Source organism: Perca flavescens, chromosome 11 (genome assembly GCF_004354835.1).
Source record: "Perca flavescens isolate YP-PL-M2 chromosome 11, PFLA_1.0, whole genome shotgun sequence".
Classification (NCBI taxonomy): Eukaryota; Metazoa; Chordata; class Actinopteri; order Perciformes; family Percidae; genus Perca; species Perca flavescens.
The window spans coordinates 9,784,786-9,810,163 of NC_041341.1; the positions used below are offsets into that span (position 1 = coordinate 9,784,786).

The window sequence follows — 25,378 nt, forward strand, 5'->3', positions numbered from 1 at the left end:
GATTGAAGATAACTTAAAAAAAAAAAAAAAAAAAAAACACAGGTATTTTCCCGCCATGATTCATGTTTATTTCACTGAAACCACCAGATGTGTTTCCAAGAAATGACCTCTGGCTTTTGGTGTTAAGTTTAAAGAATTATTACCAAATCACTTAGAGAAAATCACACCGTTTAAAGTATAAATTTAACAGAAATTCCCATGTAATTCTGAGGCTTTTATACTGATACTTACCTATGGTTACTGCAAAAACATAACATTAAAGGTGCTGTAGGTAGGATTGCAAAGATCCAGGACTTAGCCAAAATGTTTTAACATTGACAACTTCTCAGTTCCTCCCCCCTTTCCTTTAAAGCCCAAACCGGTCTCCTAAGCCCCTCCCCCCACAAGGGAGAATGAATGCGTGATGAGCAGTGATTAACATACTACCTGATTCATGTAGTTCTACTCGAACTTAGGGTCAGTTTCAGCAAATATGACAGAAAGTTAGTTTTATAAGTCTTACCTACTGCACCTTTAATATCACTTTCACATTGTAAGCATATTACCTTTTGTTATCCCTTATAATTACCCGTTTCCCTATTTTCTAATATAGTAGCTTGCTAACCTGCTTATCCAGCTTACGTTGTCTTGTTTTTATTACCCAATATTACTCTAATCTTTTTGCTCCATTATTACCCTATTACAAAGATTGAACCACAATATGACCACTAATTATTACCAAGATATTACCAGGCTACAAGGGCGGACTGGGACAAAAGATTTTCCCTGGTAATTCCATCCCTTACTGGCCCAATTTCAGAAAGGGACATTATTTGCTTTAAATTGCAAAAACCAGGCTCACATGAGATTATGGCACCAGCGGCATGAGGCACACTTACAGGCTTTCAAAATGAAATAATTCACACAATTCATAACACCTTCAAATAAACTACCAAGGCACCATCTTAGAATACCATGGAAATGCTTGCATATTTAAAACATATTATTACATACTTAAACACCCAAAACACAAAAGTATGAAGACATAGTAGACGCAAGCTTTTATTTTATAAAGTAGAAGCCCGACGGCACCAGACAGGAGGCTCCAGGCTGCAGCCGTACAGTCTTGCATATTTTAGTCAAACTAGTGTGAAACACCAGTGTTGCCAATTTTTATTTTTTTTCCCAGCAGCCCAAATCGGCCCAAGAGTGCATCGGCCCTTATGGCATTGCCAGTCCGCCTATACATTATAGTTGTAATTGCAATGGTATTACACTGTTCATTTAGTATTAACCCCCTTATTACCTTATTATTGAGCTTTAACCCTTGTTACCTGGTTGTTACCAGTTACCAGTACACTTTAAAGCAAAACATTTATTCTTTTTTTCACAGTGATTAAAACATAAGTGCATTTACAAAAATGTGATTACAATTCCAAGATCCAATAACAAAAATCTGTAAAGCGATTCCCATCCTGAGATATATGGTAGAAATGAATAGAAAGGCTAAAAGATCGTATACATCTACTGTATATCTCGCTCCTTGCCTTGAAATGTTTCTTGCTTTGCTCGTTTGTGCTCTTCTTCTGATGACGATGTCTCTTGATTATCAGTTTAATGGTCTATTCTTTTATTGATTGTGTTTGATGTTCGTTGTAGCATATTTCTACCATCACCATTGTATACGTTTTCCCTTTCTTGTTTTGCATACTTTCCTTGTGCTAAACAAACAAAAACTAATTCCAAAGATCCAATATTTCCAATATATGAATGACTAATTTGAAATCATTCCAAGACTAGAAAGTCAAAACCACTAAAGATAAAAAAAAAATTTGTACATGTTGTATCAACAACTCAATTTCCAAGTTAACAGAACTTGCTAAATAAACTCAAATTTGATGACTAATAAGTCAAGTTTAAAAGTCTCTTGATGTGTGCATCATCAGTTCAACGCTGCTTTCCATTCACACCCGTGATAAAGTTCAACACTGGTAACTTCCCAGCACACACTTCCCAGGGCACATTATTGGTGCTCATAGAGAAGAGTTATTTTCATTTTCTCTTTCCATATTTGTCCTCCAGACTGGGACTGAAACCAGTGACTTCTCAGCCACAGCCCTGCTCTGCAAATTTATTTTGCCAACTCAGAGTCTTTCAGAGTTTTCTTCAGTCTTGACAGCTGGATTTATTGTAAATATCTGAAAAACCAATGAAAAGAAAAAGTTAACAAGAGAGGAGGAAAACCTTTTCATTCATTTCAGTTTTCATACTGACACCAAGTTTAACTTAAGTGACTACAACTAGTGATGGTCAAATGAAGCTTCGCGAACCACTGTCTTTATTTTCTGAGCTCACTAGATGCCGCTCTTGGTTCAACAAAGGGTTGAAAACACACTGAATTGCCATTCCTTTAACCTTTTTCTTTGAACAGAGAGCGCCATCTAGTGAGCTCAGAAAATAAAGACAGTGGTTCGCGAAGCTTCATTTGACCATCACCAACTACAACCTTACTTTAACCAAAGATTATCCAGTTGAAAATGTGTGGTGTTGCTACAGTATATATGTAAGGAGCACAATCTTATACAACTGTATACACATTCACAACACTAAATCTACAATCTATTCAATATTTACATTGTTTGTAGACAGAGGAAAGCACTTAAGCACACAGTGTAATGCTACAGAATGTTTCATCAATGCTGAAACTCAAAGTTCACATCATATCAGAGGAACCAGAAAAAATGGCTGATAAAGTATTTGTACAGCCTGGGTGGATAAGGGTGTTTACATCATTGGACAGCCATGAAATAAATTATTGGAGGCACGTATTTTCGATCACAACATGTCGTGTGATAAACTCATAGGCCAACTTCAGGGAGCAGATGTACTGACCACTGGAGGACTTGTACTGTAAAACCAAGTGGGAAATGTCAACCCACTTGTACAAATATAGTCTCACAGATGGCTTCTTATATTTAGGGTAAATCTGGTATGATGTAAATGCAGTATATTGTAATGACATGCCGACAGAAGTCACGGATGATCAAGGCCGGCTTGCTTTCTAAGGTCTTCAGCCTAACATGTTAATTAACGTCTCACCACGAGGTCCCATTAGGAGCTGCTTTAATCATAACACATCCTCATCAGCTGATGGATGTTTGCCCAGTTATCACGTTCGAAAGCCAACATGGACGAGAAGTCCTAATAGCTTCCAAAAATAGTACATTTGAACATCTACAACTCTGTGAAAACCGGGAAAACTTAAAGCCCTGTTCACACCGGACTAGTATTACCTGGGGACCTAATTTATAATAATTGCAAGATCTGTGATCATATTCCCATGCAAATCTGCCATGTCCGTAATTCTTCAAGTACAAAAATCCAACGCAAATTAGCAACCATATTTTGCCAAACACAGAGGTAGATAACATAAGACCCATGTGAGTCGACATCTTGTGATTTGGGGTAGGCCTGTAACAAGTATTACATAATCGTCTTTTCTTTTTTTTTTATATTAATTTTAGTGCTTCAAGTTAGAGTTTGCAAACTTGTCTGTTAGTGACAGACGACAAACAATTACAGGTTCAAAGGGCTTGAAACAGGTTTAATATCCTGTGTTGCTGTCGCCGATGCTATGCACCTGTAACCCAGTCAAGGAAAGGGTTAACAGAACCGTAGTGTCGGCCAATCAGAGGTGGTTGTGCCAGACTCCCGCCTTTGGCTGAGTCTCTATCTAATCTGTCAGAGGGAGAGCAGGAGTGCGGTTGTGAAGTTTAACGATGGTAGTCCACCAGAGAAGAAGTTGGTCATTTCAGGGCCCAGATTAGAACCCAAATGGAAACGTAAGCAACTAAAATTGCTGAATGTTAGAACATTGTATCAAATTATAAAGTGTCAGGCTTAGTTCCATCGTAGTGTTAATAGTGTGTGTGTGTGTGTGTGTGTGTGTGGGGGGGGGGTTAACACTTTTGCAAGGCACTGTATCCGTGTCACATTCTCATCAGGGGGCTGAGCCCCCCTAAAGGTCTGTTCCTAAAATCGCCCCATATCGTCTAATTGCCAATATTTTTACGTAATCATTTTTTTTTTTTGTTTAACAACAATGAATTGCTAACATTAGCCAAGGTCCGAAGGGGTATGACTGTTCATGGTAATTGTTGATTTTGTTTAGATATGCCATATTACAATTATGTATGTGATTATTGGTTGGACTGTTGAGCTAAAGCTATGTTAGTTGTAGGCACTTGATCCTATACACGTTCATAGCAACAAAAATGAAAAGGGGGGTACAGTTAGAATGTTATTTTATGATAATAAAGAGGCATCTACATCATAGGATGTGTACTTGTGTTACTACATTATCTCGGTCACATAACAGTGATAGATAACAAAAGATGTATCCTGGAATTCCTTTGAAACTTTTTAAATTTTAAATTTTAAACTTTACTGTTTAAAAAAGTAATACATGTTTTTGAATTTGACTGAAAGAGACAATTATATTGTTAATCGCAATTATGTCTGAGACAATTAATCGTACAGCGAAATTTGGAATTGTTCAAGCCTTTTTTTTCTCCTATGTTTTTTGTTTGGTCCGTGCCTTTTTTCGACCTTCTTCCTGGTCAAGTATTATGGAGGCTGCGTTGGCAACAATAAATTAAAGTTTTGCAATGCGTCTTGGGTGCAAATTCAGCAGGCTCATCTCGCTACACAGCATCGAGACCCACTCACAGAAAGAGAAAGCTCCAATTCATCAGAAGAGTACAATCTCGAAAGATGGCAGCATGCGGTAAGCAAAATTTTTCTCTCTTCCAACAGGCTCAACAGTTTTTGGTGAACTGTTAACAATGAGCCTTGACATCATAGCCAGGGGGATAATGTCAGAGTGCAAATGAGCCGCATGGGTACAGACATGAGGGGGGGTAACTTCTAAAACACATGAGGTCCCCTGGTAATATGTGCAAAAAGGAGTTTAGAGCTGAAATTTGAACTCCAAAGTCTGCTGATGAGGATGATATGATATGAGCAAATGCTCTACTAAATAGGAGCTACTAAATGTGGCGAGTTTGTTGACCTTATTTTTCCAAAGTCAGAATGAACTTTGAACCTCAAATATGCAATATTTTGTGCAGTTTAATTGACGAAGAAAGGCTAAAATATTCAGGAAAGTATAAAAAAAAGCCAATGGTGGGGGACTTGAAACTCAGACATGTTAGGCTAGAAGAGGCTGATCTAAGTGACATCCAGACAGCTACACAGGTGGCTACACATAACTAAATCCACTCAATCTGACCTCAGTGACATCACCAAAACATTCCCCAAAACACAAACCATGTCAATGTCGACTCTTGAGATTCAACTACAACATGAATCATCAGATGAGGAAGGAGGATGTCACATAAGGAATCAGACTGAACTTTCTCTCACATGCTCAATAAAACAAAATATTATTTTACCATGACTTTAGTTATATGAGTACAGACACATCTGTCCCCAGATATCAACAGATTCTTCTTAAAGCAGAGATGGGTGGGAATGGTACAACATTGGAATAGAAATCACAGCATGTGGGCACCTTGATAGTAAATTATTTGAGATTCACTGCCCTATCAGGATACAGTGTTTACCACAGATTAGAAAGCAATTTAAAGTAATTTACGCTGTTCTCGTCTATGGGGAATGCCGGATTGTTTTCCCTCAGAAAGGGGCGGGGTGATGAGACTTTCCCTCGGATTATGTATTGCCGGTATTACGTATGTTGCGATTTTTGTTTGGTCAGACCCCCATCGCTAGCAGATGGGGGGCCGAGACTGAGAGCTACATGGAAAAGTATGCACCAAATAAGCCACTTCCACATGGAAAGGAAATGCAGCTGAACGAATACGCTGCATGTTTTAAATAGCGTAAAAAAGAAAAATACAAATAACGAAAAGCAATATGTGGCAGCGGTGTTGATTGTATGGCACACCGCCACAAATTAGTCTATGTGTGGGAAACACTGGGATATATACAGTATGGTAAATCATATATTACATGAATATACGTTATGCTAAATTGAAAGAAAACTGGGAATTTGTGAACAAGAAACACAGGTATATTTCCTTTAATTTGTTGTTGTTGCTAAAACAGGTCAAGATAGATCCCATAACTACATGGGTACCAATTCCCCCTCATATGATCCTTTTGGAGAATCTACAGAAGGACTACAACAGGCAGCAGCGAGATTTTGTAATTCAAAGGAAAAGTGAAGATGCAAGCTCAGACAAGCAGCCACCGGCAGCTTAAGTTGGGCTTCCTACCTGGGATGTGTTGGCTAAGAGGCGCTGTTGGCGTGGTGGTTTCAGAGGAGGGACTGCAGCGTGAAGACGTTGGGGGGGTGTCAGACTTTGTAGAACGTAGACGATAAGGAAACTTGGTTGGTTGGCTGGTAGGTAGGATTGCAGGATTTTGGTGGCGGTAACTGAACTGGTTTTAAAGTTGGATTGGAAGATTAAGAATTTGATCGTGAAAGCAAAGTTGATTGTGGCTGGGCAGGGGGTTTTGAGGGGGCTTTTGTTTATTTTCCAGGTGCAGGATCGATCAGAGCACGCTCTGGAAACATTTAGTTGAATGCTTCAAATGAGAGTTTTAGAAGAAGAAATGTAAAGATGTTTGTCCCCAATGAGAGTTTCAGATCGGGTGGTTGGTTGATTTTGAAGGAGCAGAAGGAGAGTGGTAAGTATGCTTGAAAGGATCAGGAGATTTCAGGGAAGGAGGAAATTGACAGAGTTGGATCTCTGACATCAGGAAATTTCACAGGAAGAGAAGAAAGACCCTTAGTGTCTTTAGGAGGACGAAAAGTTGAAGATGAAGAAGAGTTTTTTTTACAGGAAAAGGAGCACAGATCAACAGAAGGAGCAGGAAGCTTTGAGGATTTGAAGGTAGATAGACAGATAACCGAAGATTGAGGAAAAGAAGGGATGAATTGAAGGATTGGCATTAGGAGTACAGTGCATCAATACCTGCAGGAGTGAGAACCAGGGCTTGGAGAAGGTCAGATAGAGAGACAATCCCTCTCACCGCGTCATCACTGTCAACCAACACCAAACGATGCACCTGAGAAGAAAAGGATTTGGTTATTATCCTTCTATAGCCTAAAAAGAAAAACATTCACTATCACTGAGATAAGATAAGATAAGCCTTTGTTTCCTATAGGATAAATTCATCTTGGGCATTCAACAGTAACGAAATAGTGACACAAACACACCATAAACATACAGTTAACCTACATAGAAACATAATCATACATTGCCCTGTGAACTTTTTTGTAAAGAACTTTTGTAAAAAACTTTTAAAATTCTTTACATTTTTATACATTTGTATATTTTTGTTTGTATATATTCATCTTTGGCTTGGCTATGGGCATTTGCCCCTTAACGACTGATTACTGAGTGTAACACCTTGGTTGAGATGGGTGTAACTTTAGATTGTCACCGCCCCTCTTGAGCACAATCACACCTGTTGATGATCCTTATTAAGGGCTCCATTGCCCATTCTCTCCAAGGACTCTGATGAAGATGTAACTATACATCGAAACGTTAGTCACTGTTATGCACCTTAGGAAATAAAATCATCAAGTAGAAGACATCCGTGTTGCACCGGCAATTTTTTGCTATTTGTGCTGTTGTGTCCTGCCTTGGTTGCACCAAATTGTTGTGGTCTGTAGAAGCGCAGAGAACTCCCTCTTTTTTTCTATAATCATACATTATCGCATCCAATGCTTGATGAATGAACATCTAATAAACCTCACACAATACCCCCTACCTTTACATTTTCATGTATTGGAGGTGAGAAAAAAAAGTAAAAAGAAAGATAAACAAAAAACTGTTAAGCAGGGCTGTAGTCAAGTCCACCTTTGACAAGTCCAAGACACGTCCAAGACCAGGACTAGTATACCCGAGTCAAGACCGAGTCCAAAGAGATTCAAGTCCAAGTCAAGACCGAGTCCAAATGAGAGACAGTCATGGCCGAGACAGAAAAAAAAAAAGAATCCTGAAAATGATTGATGCCTGATGATGAAGTATATGACGCAGCCAGGCATTTACCAGGCAAAGAACGTCAATGCACTTCTAGATGGATTTTTAATTAAACTAATACCTGAAGTGCGCTTCATCAGTGGTTTTGTTTTAAAGGAGGAAGTTACTTTAGAAAAAAAGCATATAGTGCTGGACTAGGTCGAGACCAACTACAATATTTGGCCAGTCCAATGGCCGAGTCCGAGGCGAGTCCAAGACAATAGAAAAACGTCTTGAGTCCGGACTTAAGCGCTACAGCCCTGCTGTTAAGGTTACAGTTCTAAACATCACATGGAAATGCCAACCACTGAAACGACTTCGTAAACATTATTTTAAGGTACAAAAGAATCTTTGGTGTTGCTTTAATACAGAAAAGTCAGTCAGACTGTTGATGCATGTATGATACCTCAGCCTTGGCGATGCGGTCGATGATGGTCTCAAGTGTTTCGTAAGGGTAACACTTGAGGACTCCCTCCATAAAGCAGGCCCTGGAGGAAATGGCCTCCTGCATTGTCATGTTCAGGTTGTTGTAGTTTTTTTGGGCTGCGAGATTCTGAGTGATAGCGGAAAAAGAAAAGAAAACAAAGCGATCCATAGCCGTTTAATTGACAATGTTGTATACGTATTGTTTTGTAAGATTTAATGTTGACATGCATCACAGCTATTCTGTGACTGTAACTCTAAGCTAAATTATGTTTAATTGAATTATATTAAATAGTTAATTACATGTATTTTTTTTTCAATCACAGTAGTCCTGACTGAAGCTAGCCTTTTGGTTGCTAAAACAACATTCTGGCTCACAGTTAATTTACTGTTGACAGAACTCTTATGTCTTTAACTTTTTGACTAGTGCTCCTGTGTTGCAAAAGAAAACAACAATTATAAAACTAATGAAACGAATCACAAGACTAAAGGATATGTGAAACTAACTTACAATGACATCAAACCTGGAGTACAGCGCCACGACTTTACCTGCAGAGGAGACACAGAGAGATGAACAGACCATAGAATAGATTGTACACACAGACAAAACATATAGATGTCAACTCAAAGCGTATGATATATAAAATAAAAATCAATATTGGAAAGAAATCACAAGCGAGTCTGGCTGATTGTTGATGAATGACAGCTGGCCTGAACACGAAGCATTCATTTCAGTACTGTAATGTAGTAATGCAATGGATCCAAAGTGTTTTTCGATTGAAACTAAACTGTGATTCTAATACATAAAACAAACAAAATTGCTCTTTTGTTAACAAACCAAATGCCAGTGTGATGTTAGACTACCTTGCTCATTGACTACAGGCAGCGCAGACACTCTTCTCTCTACAAAAATGGACAGAGCGTCATAGACAGAGGCCGTTTCCTGGACTGTCGCAATCTGTCTGAAGGTACCGATCGCCACTTCATTGATCCGCTTCTGAAGAAATCTGGGTTTAGGAATCGTAGATCCCTGGAGGGAAGGGGAAGACAGAAAACTAGTATACAATATCTAAAAATGAAACCAAATTGAAAAGAATTTTACAGAAATCCAATAGTTTTTCATATCTATTTCTTTCTATCCAATCAGAATAAAAAGAAACTATGTCTTTTATTTTGAAAGTGAAATCCTCTTCTTTGGAACATTTTTTTTCTATTCTTATTTGTAGGACATTTTCAGAATTCTGTGTTTTAAATGGTTGGCTGAGTTTAAATGTGTTTTGTTGTACAGTAAGTAAAAAGATGTGGACAAATGCTCATTACAAAGGGAAGAAGAAGTCTTACAAAGATGTGGAGGAACTTGAGGATGCGTTTGTGTGTGAGGATATGGAGGACATTTCCTGATGTTGGGTCGATGATCGGCAGCCGGTGAATCTTATTCTTCAACAAGGAGTAGATGGCATCAAACAGACTGAGGAGACAATAAATGATGCATGATTACGATTATAATAATCACACGTGAGGATTGTGACATGGAGTAACAAGACACATTCATTCATTCATTTAGTGCTCTGTTATCAGGCAGCAATGCTCCCTCAGTTCCTTCTGCGGGGGTTTTAATGCAACAGACCACAGCTCAGACTACAGTGAACTATAGTGCTGAACACTTGATTTCAGATGAGTGCGTCCTGCTGATAGAACATAAACTTAAGACATTATATAAATATCGTACAATTTTTTCCTATTGGTTGCCAGGCTGAGGAGGGTGTGGCTTACCTGCGTCAAGTTTAGAAAGTGGAAGTTGAGGACAGACTGGGAGACAGTCGGTTTTGGAAGAGAGACATATGCTTCTGAATGTCATGACGAAGATTTTCTTTCCCCCCCCCATCAAGTTGTGCTACTTTTTTTTGTCGGCATTCATTTAAATGTCTACAAGTGAACTGTTAACGGAGCATCGGCGCCGGATCACGGAGAGAGCTGTTCGGCTGACGGAGCGAAGAAACGCAGAGCCAAGGACGACAGATATGCCCACTCATTTCACCTGCGGTCTGGCAAACCGAGACTTTAGCTCTGTAGTTTCACAAATAGGGCTGAGAGCCCCTAGACCAGGGGTGTCAAACTCAATTTCACTAAGGGCCACACTGGAAAAAGAGAATCACATCAAGGGCCAGACATGTATAGTTTATTGACATGCCTTTATCTCATCGAAAGAGTCAAATATGTGTCATATATTCTTCTCACTTACAGTTTGGTCCACATAGCCCTGAAAAAATTAGTTCCAAAGCCATCCTAGAATTTAGAAAATCAAGCAAAAACAATAATTACATTTTCCAAGTAGGCTACCACCCAGCTGACTCACAACAAGCTCTTTCACAGCTGAAATATGCAAACTCTCTGGTTCTGTGGGAATTTCTGAGTCTCAAAGTCAGCAAATTTGCCAAATTCTGCTTTGAGTGTTGCGTAATTGCAAATTGAAGAACAGTTTCCCATGTTTTTGGTTTGACGCACAACTAGGTGGGCCAAAATATATTGTGAACCTAGATTGATATGGGGCCGGATCAGAATGAGCGAGGGGCCGGATTTGGCCCGCGGGCCTTAAGTTTGACACATGTGCCCTAGACGTAACGACAGTATCAAGTTTTCCCAGGGTTGTGGTTATGCCGTGACACAAAAATTGACAAGAACAGACCTAATTAAAAAGTGTGGGGGAATAAAGGAAGATGAAAAAAGATGGAAATATCACACTCTCAGACACCAGAGAGCCTTTATGTCTGTATGAATTATTTCAAAGGCTGGTTTCACCTGCAGTCAGGAGTGATGCTGATCAGTCTGTTGACAGAGTACTGCAGATAGATCTCTGTCGAGAGAGAGACAAAAATAAATTAACTCAAACTACAAAAACCAAATGGATGTTTTTTTTTAAGTTTTCTTAATTAAAGGGATAGTTTGTATCTTTTAAAGTGTGTTTGTATGACGTACAAATCCATAGTCAGGGTATTAGCTACAGTAGATGGCGGTCGGCATGCCTGCAGTTTGGAGAAGCAGACAGGAACCTAAACCAATCAATATTTGCCCTTTACGACGGTGAACTGAAGCCGTTGTATTCATCTATGCTCTCTTGAAAGCCACCAGACTCCTTTAAAAAAAGTAATTTTACCTCGCAGAACACAGGAGTTGCTGGTTTACCGCTGTGCCTCGATCAGTTAGTTAGTTAATTTGTTAGTTCCTAACTCTTTTAAAACACCACAAACTAACCAATTGAGGCAGCAGTAGACCAGCAGCTTCCATGTTCTGGGAGGTCAAATTATTGTTTTTGTCAAAGGGGTCTGGTGGCTTTCAATAGAGCAGAAATAACAATTTCAGTTCCCAGTTCATGGCAAGGTAAAGCGGTAAAAATGAAATATAGCATACACCTAAACTAATATTGATTTTTTTGGGTTGCTACAGAAGTACATTGCTTAGCTTCCTTGTTGGTACTCCTGCCTGCTTCTCTATACTGGGGGTGTCAACTGCAATCTACTGTAGCTAAGACACTGACCACGGGCAATATTAGACCCTTTTTAGGGTGGCTTTTTTATTTTATTTTTTGTATTCATTTTAGTGCTTCAAGTGAAGGTTTGTGAACATGTCTGTTAGTGACAGTAACACTTTTGCAAGGCACTGTATCCGTGTCACATTCTCATTAGGGGCTGAGCCCCCCTAAAGGTCTGATCCTTGACACTGACTACGTTTACAAGCTGTCAATTTTCGGGTTATGGTCGGGTTAAGGTCACTATTCGGGTTTCTGAAACATTCGGAATACCTCGTTTACATGCGTGAGCAGAGAGAGTTACTCCTGTATACATGGAATTTATAATCAGTTGGCAATATCCCGATGTAAACGGCGAGGCACGGTTAGCGTCTGGATGTACGGACAACCTTAAGACGCAATAACTTTTCGGTCACCTTCTTATAAATCTCACTATCTCGGTACTTTCTGCCGTCAACAAAAGACATTATATTCCCGGTTTTCACCACACTAATAAATAAACTGGTTTCCTCCTCGCTCCAAAAGTGTGGTGATGTGCTGCGTCTCGCCATGTTTACCTCTACTTCTTGTGTACTTCCGGTATACTGCGCACAGGTTTTCTGCATTGACATATAAATATATATAACTAAATTATTATAGTATATAATTATTATTATAACTATGTTTTCTGGCGCATACAAGAAGTTCCTCGACTCCAAAGACCAAGATTCCTTGCGAATAGAACATGCGCAGAACACAAATCAATGTTCCTTTTGATGGGGGTATGCCCATACGGGTTTACATGACCAAAATTTCGGGTTAGAAAAGGGGTAACCCAGGTAGCATATTCGGGTTTTTAAAAACCGGAATATGAGCATATTCGGGTTTTTGCCGGTGTTTACGTGGCCGTGCGCGACTGGGTTATTGCTAATATTCCGGTTTTGAACGGGTTATTGGCTGCATGTAAATGTAGTGACTGGCTATGGAGAAGTGACTCATACAACTTAACTATCCATTTAGCACTATATAAGGATATATGTTGTGTTGCACAGACCTCTCCATGTCTCTATCTTCTGCTCTTCCAGCTCATAGATCTGAACCTGCAGACAAAACAAACAACATGTCAGCATCTCGATGACGGATATGTGATTTTTATTCGGAGAACAGAGTTATAGGCCTTAGTATTAGTATCATTGTGTCACAGAGCTCACCAGAGGAGACTTGTAATAACGATGGAGAATGTTGATGAAGTCAGTGATGGTCAGCATACCTGCACACACACACACACACACACACACACACACACACACACACACACACACACACACACACACACACACACAGAGGAAACATGGTTTTCCAGGTTGAATGTTGTTTAACTAATGAAGAGCAAAGTTCGTCTCAGCAGCTCCTGTACGAGACAGATGTGCATGTGTGTTTTCGCACTAGTTGTTTTTCATAACTGAGTTATACATAGAGAATCAGCAGAATCAAAGATGTCAGACTTACTGGAAAATTAGCGTTGACGAGTGTGGAAAAGGAAATGTCAGCCTTTAGTTTAAAGATGGTTTCACTCACAGTTGGTGTGGCTTTATTTTTAATGTGGGCATTATGCATACTGCGGACAGCGTCTATCTTTTAATAATGAATCCATTACTGCTTGTGTGACGGATCTATTAAAGTGACACATCTCTTCCCCACTTCCACCTTTTTGTGGAGAAACTTTGAGATAGGACAGGATATTATGCTACCATACACATTTAACAGTTTTGACATACATATATTAGACCGATCTCAAAAGAAAAATAAAAGCATTCGTGACAACAATGACCTTTATTTATGTTTACCTTAAAAAGGCCCTCTGTCAATCATCATGTGAATTATTACTCTTCTCTGCCTTTAAATTGTTGCCCACTAGCGGTAATGATCTAAAAGTATAAAATACACATCCCCATTATCCAACAAGTGTGTTTTCTGTGTATAAGAAGAATTGTAACCTCACTGGGCTGTTGGTGTGACTTTAGGCTGAAAGTCTGGTTTTAATCTATGGGATTTAGTCAAGTTAAACTGGCACTTGACACGCATGTTTAAGGCTGTTGCCGTTTCCATTGCAACCAGAAAATGTACACTCTACGTGTCACTATGATCACCTCTTCGTGTTCAGTGAGGTGATGGTGTTTGTAATGTAACCCAAATGTTTTGCAGTTGACCTGCTTTCTTCTACATGTTAGCACACAAGCTGGGCCGGGATCATTTGAAACCACCTATCCACAGTGAGGAAACCTGAACCTTTAGACACTGGGCTTCAATCCAATGGAGGTCCCACCCCACACCTATTAAATGCCAGCGTGCTTGGAACCGCAGTGCTTTTTCACTACCTAATGAATTGTGACAGCAGTCTATGAGAGTACTGAAAGTTGTTGACCACATAGTTATTCTTGTTCATGTGCTCTTTGATTAGATTGCTTGATTTAAATTATAACTGAGTTCATTTCCTACTGTATTTTATTCAGGCGGACTTGTCCAGATGATTAAGACTGGCTAATGAGTTTGTAAGACACGTACAAACTTTAAAAAAAAATATGACTCAAATGTATAGGTTTTCATGATTTCCAACATTGTGTTGTAGGGCAGAAAAGACTATTAGTTTGATATTTTTTAAACACTTGTAGGATGACACTGACCCATCCCTCTTTTATAATCCTGGAGTTGAAACAGAAGGTAGCTGTGCAAGGCATGGAGGATGATACAGAGTTATCATTATATCATTAGAATCTACAAGTAAGTAAGTTTAAATGACCAGGGTTAAATTTAACACGTTAAACGCTAGCAACTGGCATCTATTTCATGGCCGGAGCCTGACAGATTCCCTCTGAAAGAAATGTCTGCAATGAGGCTGCTGAGTAAAATATTATAACTAATGGGAATGATGGCCAAAATATTAAAAATAAGACCCAGGTTGCTCAAAAATGGAAAAAAAACAAAAGAAAATCTGCAGACAAAGTAATCAGATGATTATATATGATGGCTTTCTCTGTTTTTCAGTAAGCTTTGAACATTAATATAGTGTACATTATAGCTGAGTGTCAGCACTGTTAGTCACCAGTGGGTGACACTGATGATTCAGTACACTCAGATCATTTTTGTACCTCTAATGAATTCATTTAATTTAATTCAATTTTATTTATAGTTTCAAATCACAACAAGAGTTATTTCAGGACACTTTACAGCTACAGTAGGTCCAGACCACACTCTATAATTTACAGAGACCCAACGATTCCCCCCACGAGCAAACATTAGGTTACAGTGCATGTGTATGCAAGAGAGAACGAGATTTACAGTAGACAGATACGTATTAGAGCTCACCCACAAAACACTTCTGCTTGCTGTCCCACAGTGGTGCTGCCCTCACACCGTTAGCCACGAGAGCGAAGAAAGCCTTCTTCACCTGTCAAGAACACACAAAGTTTTTTTACACAATTACAACCCAAAATAGTTTGTCTTTTTTTAATAGCTTTATTTATCCTCTAAGGACAATTCCGTTTACACAGTCCACCGACAGATATATACTAGAGATTGTCTGATACCATTTTTTGCTTCCCGACACCGATACCTGAACTTGCGTATCAGCTGATACCGAGTACTGATCCGATACCAGTGTGTCATATATTTTATTATGTTCTAATAGCTGTATACTACTATCACTGTTTGGATGCAATATGATTGCTATCTTTGTTGTTCGGCCTGGCTCAGGTTCAATCTTTTTTGTGAAAAATGAACAAAGAATAAACATCATAGAACTTCCTTTTATTATCCAGTCATAACAGAAAAAGAACATAAATAATGTACTTGTCACGGACGGAAGGAGCAGGAGTCAGACTGGAGTAAGTGCAGTGAGCTTTATTTACAATGATCCAACAGAGAGTAGTGTGAACAGGCAGGATACCGACAGGAGACGAGGTAATGCGACAGAGCAGCAGCAGACAACAGGATGCCAACAACAGGTAAGTAAGTACTGGGACTAAACTAGAAATACGAGAGCAAGTCAGAGTGTCGTGAACAAATGCAAGACTCGACAAAGAGTGAATGTGTCTGTGCTGCTTATGAAGGTGGTCACTGATGAGATGCAGGTGGTGAACTGATGATCTGGCGTAATGCAGTGCAGGTGCGTGTAATCAGTAGTGAACAGCTGAGAGGGGTGAGTGCTGGGGAATGTGAATGGGAAACACAAACTGAAAGTCCATGAAAACCTTGAAAGTCCATGAAAACCAACAGAAGAGTCCATGTAAACCTGACAGTACTGTTGGAGCCCTCACGGAGATCCTTACATTTTGCTCAAATAACGCAAGATTTATTAGGCCTACGTCAAAAATAAATAAATAATGAATTCTCCGTGGTTGACTTTCAACAGAAACTTAAGGGATCATTTTTAACAGTCAACAGTTATTTCTCCAAATTTAAAGTCCAAAATGTAATTCAACAATCTCGAAATTAAATAGAAGTTTCCTTTAAAGTAGATTTTCTTCAGGGCTAAATTACGTTGTATCGGATCGGTGCATAGACTCCAGTACTTTCCGATACCAGCGTTTCAGGTTTTTCCAATAATGGTATCGGTATCGGAATATCTCTAATATATACACATTCATACTGCCAGATTCAAAAAGAGGGAATTTGTAGAAAAGAAGAAAAAAACATAACAAAACAATGTGTTCCATACCTGTAATGTTGTGTCAAAAATGACCAGTTTGGAGCTGGTGGGGATGGCATCGTAGCAGCAGTGACTCTTCATGAAGTTCATGTATATAAATGTCTCAGGGTCTGTGTCTGCAGAGGGCGCAAAAGCATCTGCTGCATATGTACAGCCACCTACAAATACAAAACAACTGAATACATGATATGCACTACGTGAAATCCAAATATTGACAACCTTTTTTTTTTTTTTTAACAATAATCATGATAAATGTTGGGTATTTAATAGAAGCATCAGCATGTGGTTTTCATAATAGAGTGAGTCAGGTTACAGTTTGCTTGCACTTTATCAACAGGAGGTGCAGTGGCTGTGAAAAGCGGGCCAACACCCAAAGGTCTATGATCAGTTTCCTGTGCAACATACTCTACAGAACAGTAGGAGTAGTAGAGGCTGTAGAGGTAGTAGTAGTTGCACAGGAATAGTAGTCAAACATAGGGCTGCACAAATGATCCAATCAATATCCAAATCGCAAGGGGGGGCTCAATTCAGAATTGAGTATTGTGGTGCTGCAGAGATGTCCCAGCCTACAAATCATATCCTACAGACTAAAGAGAAAATCTTTGCTTGGTACAGATCCTCCCATAATCATTTAGATTTTAAGAAAAATTTCAATGAGAATAATGATATAAAAATGATCATTCCCTGCAATATCGTGAATCATATCGCAATTACAATATCAGTCAGAATAATCGCAATTACATTTTTTTAACTCACATTGTGCAGCCCTAGTCAAACAATACACACACTCAAAGTTACAACATCTTCTCTTCTTTACCTTTGCTCTTCATTGAGAGAACATCCTCTTCCTGGTCCAACTTAAATAACGGGGCCTGGGAAAGGAAGTGGTATATCAACAGTTTAGTTACAGGCCAGAGTACAGTTACAGTTTGAAGACTTAACTCCGCAATGAGCCCCATCCGTGATTACCGGCCATGAAGGTCTTTAATTTGCTTCAAGACGTCCTTCCTCACTGACCTACAGTATGTGACTAATGTTGTGCTTAAATAATGTCAGATTGTATCTTGTTACTCAGTAAGCTAATCGCATCTAAGAGTTCCGTCTTCTACGAGGCTGCATGCAGTCACAGGGTTCAGCTGTTGTTGGTCAAAAAATAGCTTAACTGCTCCTTAAACCAAAGTGTGTCATGTTGTCTACTGTGTTGAAAACATTTGTTGTACAAGCAGAAGTGCATGTCATGGAAAGACGGCAAGAACCTGCTGGAGGAGATCATCACTAAGGAAAGGAAGCATCCAGAGCCCGTTTGCCTTAACTGACTCCAAAGTCCTGTCAATAATAGGCTGCCAATAAGGAATGTGCAATGGCAAAAGCTAGATAGGTATAGAACATAATATAAACCTTATATCTGCTAAACACGTTTGCATTGTCAATGTGACCATGTTAGCATGCTGACGCTAGCATTTACCTCAAAGCATAGCCTCACAGTGCTGCTAGCATGGCTTTGAACTTTCATTCAACCTTTATCTAAATTCGGAAGATCATTGAGGGTAGGCCCTCATTTGCAATGTCATTGAGTCAAATTATACAGACAAAACAACACATAAAAGAAGCAAAACCATCATAAGAAAGATAGAAAGAGAATAAAACTTTCTGAATTGGAAAGATTATTTGATGAAAAAATGAGGATAATACCGATGCAAAAGAAAGTGCAATTATGTCGAGCAAGTACTAGTAGAAGTTTGCATGTTTAAAACCAGATTTCTAAATTGTCCAAAAGGGTTTTTTCAAGTTGAGATCGAGCGAGTCTGATAAGGTCCCTCTAAGTAGCAGAAGTTCTGTAAGGTAGCGTGGTAGTTTTCCAATAACAGCCTTATAGATGAAGAAATACCAGTGAGTATCACTTCTCTCTTGGAGAGAATGCCACACAACACTTTCATATACAATACAATGATGTGTACCATAGACATGACAGGTTATGAATCTCAAGGAGGAGTGATAGACTTGAGTCTAGAGATTTAAGAGTTGAAGAGGATGCGTGTCTATAAATGACATCATCATAGTCCAAGACCTACAAAACTTTTCCTACAAAACGTGGGGAAGATGCTTTTATTTCTGCAGAAAAATAGCCTGGTTGACACCACACCCTTCTCAGTTGTAACTGAGAGGATAATACCGAGGAACGTTCATTCACAGCTCATTTCCAAATCAACCAATCAGACCAACGATCCGGGTGACGTAGCAGCGACAGCGGCATCAACAGGTTGCTGTGCTTCGGAGGCCGTCATGTTGAATGTAAACAAAAAGCTGCTCGCCGTCGCTGCACTATCGTCATCGCGTAATGCCCGCCTCAACGTTTGTGATTGGTGCCTCGATTTGGAAAAATTGGAAATAGAACACTTGTCATTTCAAATTAGGAGGCGTGGCCCAAAGGCTGGTGGGAGGGTTGAGAGTGAGCTCACTTTTGCTGCTAGGATGAAGACTATGGTATTAAATTAAACGTCAGGCATGCATTGGTACCACTCTAAACGTGCTAACAAACAGGGAAGGAGGCGAAATAATTCACCAAATGTAACCAAAAGTTTAACCAAAAGATCCTAGCTTGCACTTTCTGTCTGTCTTCCATCAGAGTGGAGTTTTTCCTTGTCTTTCATAAATTTGCGTTTACTATTGTGGAACTGGCAAAGACCTGGTGGTTGGTTGTGAAAGCTTCACAGACAACATTGATAGGTCCTAGTCATTTTCATCATTCCACAGCCTTAATATGAATCAAAAGTGTAATATGACATTGACAAATTAAATAGGTTATTCAATGCTAATTCTTTAACACAAAGCAACCCATGTTATATACATTTATATTTGAATAGTTATAGTAGTAAAAAAACACTCTGTAGTTTTGGTATAGGCCTACAATATATCTAATGCCTCCCACATAACAAAATTTGTCTGGCCCACCACAGGGCCACATCCTTGCTACAATTCTGGCCCAGTTCTGGCTGGCTGGGCCAGAACTGGTCCACACATGGAAAATAGACACAAAAACAGTCCCTCCGGCCCAGATGAGGCCCACACCCTGTAAAATGATTTTTTTGTTTATGTGGCCCAATTCTGGCCCAGACACTGTAAAGTGACTTGTACTGTTTTATTTTGGCCCAGTTCTGGCCCAGACACTGTAAAGTGACAGTGTTTTATTTGGCCCAGTTCTGGCCCAGACACTGTAAAGTGACAGTGTTTTATTTGGCCCAGACACTGTAAAGTGACAGTGTTTTATTTGGCCCAGACACTGTAAAGTGACAGTGTTTTATTTGGCCCAGACACTGTAAAGTGACAGTGTTATGTGGCCCAGTTCTGGTCCAGACACTGTAAGACAGATCTGGCTGAGACTCGGCTTGGTCCCCGGGCCAGATGTGGTCCAGAAACTACGACATGTTTGTTGCTGGTTCCAATGTTGACTCTGGAGGAAGAAATGACACACACACACACACATCCATTAATGCCAAACCAAAACACTTTGAGTAAGCAAACTTTTCTTAATATTATCTTAATATTATATTAATATCTATCTATCGCCCTTAGTTGAAGGGTTGATATATATATATATATATATATATATATATATATATATATAGGCTATGTAACAGAATTGGCTATGTAATTCAATGGGTCACAGAATGCTAGGCCTGATATAGCCCATTCATTCAACAGATGAATCGAAGCTGGCGTTGAATGAACTAACACTCAAAATAACTCCAAATCATTGGATTAGCTATAGTGCACTGGAGCAGTTATAATAATAAAACAAGATAATTAATTAAATTTACACAATGAGATCGCACTCATCTAGCCTATTTGTGATAACATATCAGAATGTTTTCTGATAGCCTATCATCACAAACGATCTAATTGTTATAAAGATATTAAAATACAATTCTTCTTGACATTTACAACAGCTTCTAAATGTAATACAACACTGTAATGAACATTAAATGTAATTACTTGCCTTTTCTGCCGCTGAAGATGTTCCTCCCGAAAATGAAATCTCCGGCAGAGTCCTAGAATTTAACCGCCAAAACATTTTTTTTTTCAGGCGGCTGAGTTCCATAATTCTCGTTGTGGCCCGACTGTGACAAAACGTACTCGGGCCGACGGTAAAAATACACAGCTACACCGAGTACGTAACTGACAATAGAACAACTGCTTCTAGCCGACACTGGCCCATTAATAAAACGCTGTATTTGAACCAGCGCGAGTAAAACTGCTTTTAGCCGACACTGGCTCTTCATAAAAAGTCGTATATCAGGCAGAAGTGTTGTGTACACAGTTGGCACGACTATGGCCCATTATCTTTACTCCGATGCCGACAATGAGCCGACAGTAGCGCTTTTCAGCCGGAATCGGCCCAAATGTGTTTGCTATCTGGGCTGTGTTCAGGTACAGCAAGTAGCCTACTTTATCTCTGAAAGTGTTGTTTTTAGTTGAAGGCTGAGGCTTCATTAATAAACACAACCCCCGTTATCATCATTGGTTTTGAGATGTTACTTGCTGTGAATACCTTGTCTGATAGGCTACAAGGCTACAGTATTGAGGCATAGTATCAGGACATCCTGGCTAGTGTCTGTCGCACACGGCTAGTGGCGAATGGCCGGATGATGGGCCTATTTGGGAGAAAGTCCAGGGCTGTTTTTTAGCCCCAGTCCGTCCCTGCACCTAAATGTAGGTCTGCTGCAACTCTCAGCTCTTTTAAATCAAGGCTGAAGACTGGACTGGAGAGTCTGACAACAGCGGAGCAGATGTGCAAAATTGGTCATATATTTTTGTAAAACTGCCCAAAAATGTCTCAGAAGTGAATTTAGTGGTGAAATAGCGAACGGAAATTGTCGTACTTCAGACCCTCCAGTCTAATGTGACAAGCCAGGTAATTGTGGCCGGCATTGCCTACTCGCCGACCGGCCAGTGAAGCTCAGAGACCCCTCTGTCAGCTGGAAGTCTCTCAACCCTCCCACCAGCCGTTGGGCCACGCCTCCTCATTTGAATTGATAAGTGTCACTTCAAAATGAAAAGCCTTAATGTTAAATAGAAATAGCAATGGTGAATCTTAAAATTTCAAAAGGCAATTACCAATTTTTTTTTTCTATTTGAGATTTTAAGTATTTCTATTTAAGCTTTTTCATTTCACATTTTGAGTTTCATATTTGATGTTTCTGTCATTCAATACAATATTTCAAAGATTTCAGTTTAAGCATTTATATTTAAGCTTTGCATTTTAAATGATCATTTTACATTTCAACTTTGCCTTTTCAGTTTCCTTTTTCTTTTTTGAATTTAATTATGGCATGATTTTTCCTAGTAGCATAGTAAAATAATAATATTTTTTATTTGATCTTGCTACGTTTTCTCTTTGGACTTTCAATTTGGATTATGAATAAATATACAGTGGTGTGAAAAAGTGTTTGCCCCCTTCCTCATTTCCTGTTCCTTTGCATGTGTGTCACACTTAAGTGTTTCGGAACATCAAACCAATTTAAACAAAAGTCAAGGACAACACAAGTAAACACAAAATGCAATTTGTAAATGAAGGTGTTTATTATTAAAGGAGAAAAAAAATCCAAACCATCATGGCCCTGTGTGAAAAAGTGATTGCCCCCCTTGTTAAAACATACTATAACTGTGGTTGTCCACACCTGAGTTCAATTTCTCTAGCCACACCCAGGCCTGATTATTGCCACACCTGTTCACAATCAAGGCATCACTTAAATAGGAGCTGCTTGACACAGTAAGGTCCACCAGAAGATCCTTAAAAGCTACACATCATGCCGAGACCCAAAGAAATTCAGGAACAATTGAGAAAGAAAGTAATTGAGATCTATCAGTCTGGAAAGGGTTATAAAGCCATTTCCAAAGCTTTGGGAATCCAGCGAACCACAGTGAGAGCCATTATCCACAAATGGCGAAGACATGGAACAGTGGTGAACCTTCCCAGGAGTGGCCGGCCGCCCAAAATTACCCCAAAGAGCGCAGCGACGACTCATCCAAGAGGTCACAAAAGACCCCACAACAACGTCCAAAGAACTGCAGGCCTCACTTGCCTCAGTTAAGGTCAGCGTTCATGCCTCCACCATCAGGAAAAGACTGGGCAAAAATGGCCTGCATGGCAGAGTTCCAAGGAGAAACCACTGCTGAGCAAAAAGAACATCAAAGCTCGTCTCAATTTCTCCAGAACACATCTTGATGATCCCCAAGACTTTTGGGACAACATTCTGTGGACCGATGAGACAAAAGTGGAACTCTTTGGAAGGTGTGTGTCCAAGTATATCTGGCGTAGAAGGAACACTGCATTTCATAAAAAGAACATTATACCAACTGTAAAATATGGTGGTGGCAGTGTGATGGTCTGGGGCTGTTTTGCTGCTTCAGGACCTGGAAGACTTGCCGTGATAAAAGGAACTATGAATTCTGCTGTCTACCAAGAGATCCTGAAGGAGAATGTCCGACCATCTGTTCGTGTACTCAAGCTGAAACGAACTTGGGTTCTGCAGCAGGACAATGATCCTAAACACACCAGCAAGTCCACCACCGAATGGCTGAAGAAAAACAAAATGAAGACTTTGGAGTGGCCTAGCCAAAGTCCTGACCTGAATCCTATTGAGATGTTGTGGTATGACCTTAAAAAGGCCGTTCATGCTCGAAAACCCTCTAATGTAACTGAATTAGGACAATTCTGCAAAGATGAGTGGGCCAAAATTCCTCCAGGACGCTGTAAAAGCCTCATTGCACGTTATCGCAAACGCTTGGTTGCAGTTGTTGCTGCTAAGGGTGGCCCAACCAGTTATTAGGTTTAGGGGGCAATCACTTTTTCACACAGGGCCATGATGGTTTGGATTTTTTTTCTCCTTTAATGATAAACACCTTCATTTACAAATTGCATTTTGTGTTTACTTGTGTTGTCCTTGACTATTGTTTAAATTGGTTTGATGTTCCGAAACACTTAAGTGTGACAAACATGCAAAGGAACAGGAAATGAGGAAGGGGGCAAACACTTTTTCACACCACTGTATCCTCCATATATGAGAAATAAGAGAATCCCAGAAAGAGCTAAAGGAAGTGGCAGCAGCTCTGAGTGATTCTAAAAAAAAGATAATCACAGACGGATGGACTGTATATGTTTACTGTGTCTTATATCTCCATTGGCACCTTGCAGTGTATATCTCGGTGCCACAAGTTTTGTATGTACTTTGACATTCTTTTTTTATCCATATGTTGACCTTAAAAGACAAGTCACTGGCTACTTGTGTAACCTCAATGTAAATAATACCATGTTTCATGTAACACTGTCACAATTATAACCTTTATCAGGACATGGTCAGACCAAATAGCAAATGTGAGTTATCTGCCAGAGCAAATAAAACAGGAGCTTGCAGATTCGTCTGGTTTACTGGCTATCACGTTCCAAGATCATGAAGTCAATTTCCTAATATTCACTTGATGATTAATGAGCCATGCTGTGACCGTGTTTACATGTCTCTGAGATGGTTTCAAATGGTATTTGAGAGATACATTTTTAAACTTGGTCTTTGGCAGTAGGGCCCCAACTGATATGGGCTTTTCGAGTTAGATGCCATTTTATATGTAGTGAAGGTTTGAGCTGGAATGAAAACAGACCTTTTCTTTGTTGATTGTGTACCAATTTTGGACTGATATGACTGCAAATATATAAATAGATAAATAAATCAGTTGCTGACCATTTAAATAAATAATAAATAAAAAATAAAATACCTATATGACCCCATTTTTAAATCACACCAAGCATAATTTTCTGTATGATCTGTTCTGTAAAAGAGTTTTTTTTACATCAGTGCATATCAGAAAACACATATGCCAATACCGATACATACCGATATGTCTGTAATAGGCCAATATCGGCTGATAATATCGGCCAATCATTATATTTTTCTAGCTCTATTTGGAAGTAAACAAAGATAAAGATTATAAACTGCTTGAGACAACTAGTAAATATGGGCAAAAGGAGATATATGAGGATACTATACCTAGATTGAACAGGATGAATAAAACGGTAATGAAATCAAAATCAAGGTTTCGGGTACTGTGTTGACATCTCACAGCTTAACAGCTACAAACATAGAATCAGTGCATGCACAGACACTTTGTTTAGGCACAACACACATATATCCAAGAAGACAAAATTGTGAACATGCTTTACTTTAAAGAGGTAAATAAAAACATATGTAGTAATGTAAAAGTAGCCCTGGTGTTTTTTCTTTGTAGCGTTTCAGTTACAAGGCCTGTCCTAACGCATACCAGCGCACACATTGCATTTACAGCAGACAGCAGTCAAAAGAAGTGGACGGATCAGAAGGGGGCTGGGGGTGAGTCAGCAGAGTGTCTTACCTCTGCGAGAGGCTCCATGGTTGGGCAAGAGGAGCAGGAAGTCTGCCTCTGTGGAACCAGAACGACTGGCGAGGCCCTGGACTACAACCCTTGGCCCGATTTCCAACTCAGACATCCGGCAGGCCCTCCTACCAGATCAGATAAAAAAAGTGATGAAAGAGTCCAGGCATGGCGAAGAAGAGCAGAGAAGGAGAGGAAGAACGAGGGAGACAAGGAAATCTGTACACTACCGGCCAGCAACTCCAGCCAGCTGGGTCTGAATGTCTGGGAAAGGCTGAGGTCTAAATCTGGAATGAGGGTTGAGAGGCC

General features: G+C 39.6%; 1 protein-coding gene across 5 annotated transcripts; it reads right to left on the bottom strand.

Moving 5' to 3' along the window:
* Nucleotides 1-1,023: 1,023 nt before the first annotated feature.
* Nucleotides 1,024-25,378, bottom strand: prkag3b (protein kinase, AMP-activated, gamma 3b non-catalytic subunit). Of its 5 annotated transcripts, none has more exons than XR_003693716.1 (13): nucleotides 25,070-25,170; nucleotides 17,484-17,538; nucleotides 16,676-16,824; nucleotides 15,325-15,406; nucleotides 13,170-13,228; nucleotides 13,013-13,058; nucleotides 11,253-11,307; nucleotides 9,795-9,921; nucleotides 9,318-9,483; nucleotides 8,965-9,002; nucleotides 8,437-8,583; nucleotides 6,276-7,071; nucleotides 1,024-2,177 (listed from the first exon to the last, which is right to left on the bottom strand). XR_003693716.1 is itself a non-coding variant. In XM_028591097.1 (13 exons), the coding sequence occupies exons 1-13, from the start codon at nucleotides 25,085-25,087 to the stop codon at nucleotides 2,146-2,148; spliced, it is 1,026 nt and encodes a 341-aa protein (XP_028446898.1). In that variant the 5' UTR covers nucleotides 25,088-25,170; the 3' UTR covers nucleotides 1,024-2,145. The 5 variants fall into 5 exon arrangements, 4 of the variants coding, with proteins under 4 accessions (XP_028446898.1, XP_028446897.1, XP_028446899.1 ...); XM_028591097.1 differs by having other exon boundaries at nucleotides 6,978-7,071; nucleotides 16,676-16,782; XM_028591096.1 differs by having other exon boundaries at nucleotides 6,978-7,071.

What these genes read in the sequence shown, in the direction of transcription:
- prkag3b (XM_028591096.1), bottom strand. An exon ending in GAAGATAGAGACATGGAGAG is followed by an intron (nt 11,308 to 13,012) that starts GTCTGTGCAACA and finishes CTCTCTCGACAG; the next exon opens with AGATCTATCTGCAGTACTCT. An exon ending in GCCTGTAGTCAATGAGCAAG is followed by an intron (nt 9,003 to 9,317) that starts GTAGTCTAACAT and finishes TCTCCTCTGCAG; the next exon opens with GTAAAGTCGTGGCGCTGTAC.